The 1076-nt window shown below is 71.3% G+C and overlaps 1 protein-coding gene across 1 annotated transcript in view; it reads right to left on the reverse strand.

The window, feature by feature from the left end:
- The window catches only part of CFAP46 (cilia and flagella associated protein 46), a 45173-nt gene that overhangs the window by 36317 nt on the left and 7780 nt on the right, over positions 1-1076 (reverse strand). The window contains exons 7-8 of the mRNA XM_012734814.1: positions 953-1073; positions 13-136 (exon numbers count right to left, since the gene is read on the reverse strand). Coding sequence (XP_012590268.1) covers positions 13-136; positions 953-1073 — 245 coding nt within the window. The remainder of the gene's footprint in view (positions 1-12; positions 137-952; positions 1074-1076) is intronic.

Genomic DNA, 1076 nt, shown 5'->3' on the forward strand with positions numbered 1-1076 from the left:
GGGCCCACCCACCTCTCCTGGTCATTCTTGACCCCCAAGCGCCGCAGGTGCCCAGCAGCTTTGTCCACGCAGACGGTGTGGTGCCGGGCCTTGGCGAACAGGTGGCTGAACCGGCCCCTGTGCTTGCCAGTGGACACTGGGGTGGAAAGCCAGGGCCCGCTCAGGGCTCTGTGGCCCCAGGGGCCGTCACGGCCACGCCCCTCTCCCTGGGGTGGGAGCAGCCCAACGAGCCTGGGGGCCGGTGTCGGCATCTCCCTGCCTGGAGACCCCCGCCCACCAGAGCCCACCCTGGCTGCCCAGGCACCTGGACGGGCTAGGACAGAGGTGAGAGGCAGCCACCCTGCACCCAAGCCAGGCGACAAAGGCCCGGCCCCCCCGGCCCCGCCCCAGCGCCCCCCCACATCTGGCCCAAGCCCGCCACCCTGCTCAGAACACGCCCGTACATCATCTTCAGCCTGGCGAGGGAGCGGGAGCACACCTGGCCGGACAGAACTCTGGTGCCCCCAGGTTGGCCAGGCCCCCCTGGGACAAAAGGCGGGGCTGATGCAGGAGGGCCCTGGGCAGCCCCGCAGGCTCGGGGACCTGTCCTTGGCCCACAGACAGGGGCATGCGTGGTGCGGTGCTCCCCACAGGGTCCAAGGAGGGAGCCCACTGGACCTGGAGTGTGGCCCTGCCTGGACGGTGACGCAGGGGTCACCTCCAGGCGAAGGCGGCCGGGTGGTCCCACCCGGCCCCACCAGGATGGTGTCCTGGGCGCAAGGACCCCGGCGGGAGAAGCGGGGGGAGGGGCGGCCGCCAGCCGAACTGCCTCGCGCCGGCTCCCAGCAGAGCCAGCCTGGCCACGCCTGTGTGCCGGACCTCGCCGCCCAGAGCCAGAACCGAGCCCTCCGCCCTGCTGGCTAACACGCTGGGGACCTGCCTGCGCATGGGGGGAGTGGGGCACGGCGCTGACCTTTGGCCTCGTTCTCGCTGTCCAGCACGATCTGGAAGGTGTCTGGGGCCAAAGCCAGGCCGGCATTCACCAGCAGGGCCCGCTTCTTCCGCACGCTGTCCTTGGGCATTGCCTTCTTGGCCTG

The sequence above is a fragment of the Condylura cristata genome, unplaced genomic scaffold (genome assembly GCF_000260355.1).
Source record: "Condylura cristata isolate star-nosed mole 26May11 unplaced genomic scaffold, ConCri1.0 scaffold00074, whole genome shotgun sequence".
NCBI classification, from domain to species: Eukaryota; Metazoa; Chordata; class Mammalia; order Eulipotyphla; family Talpidae; genus Condylura; species Condylura cristata.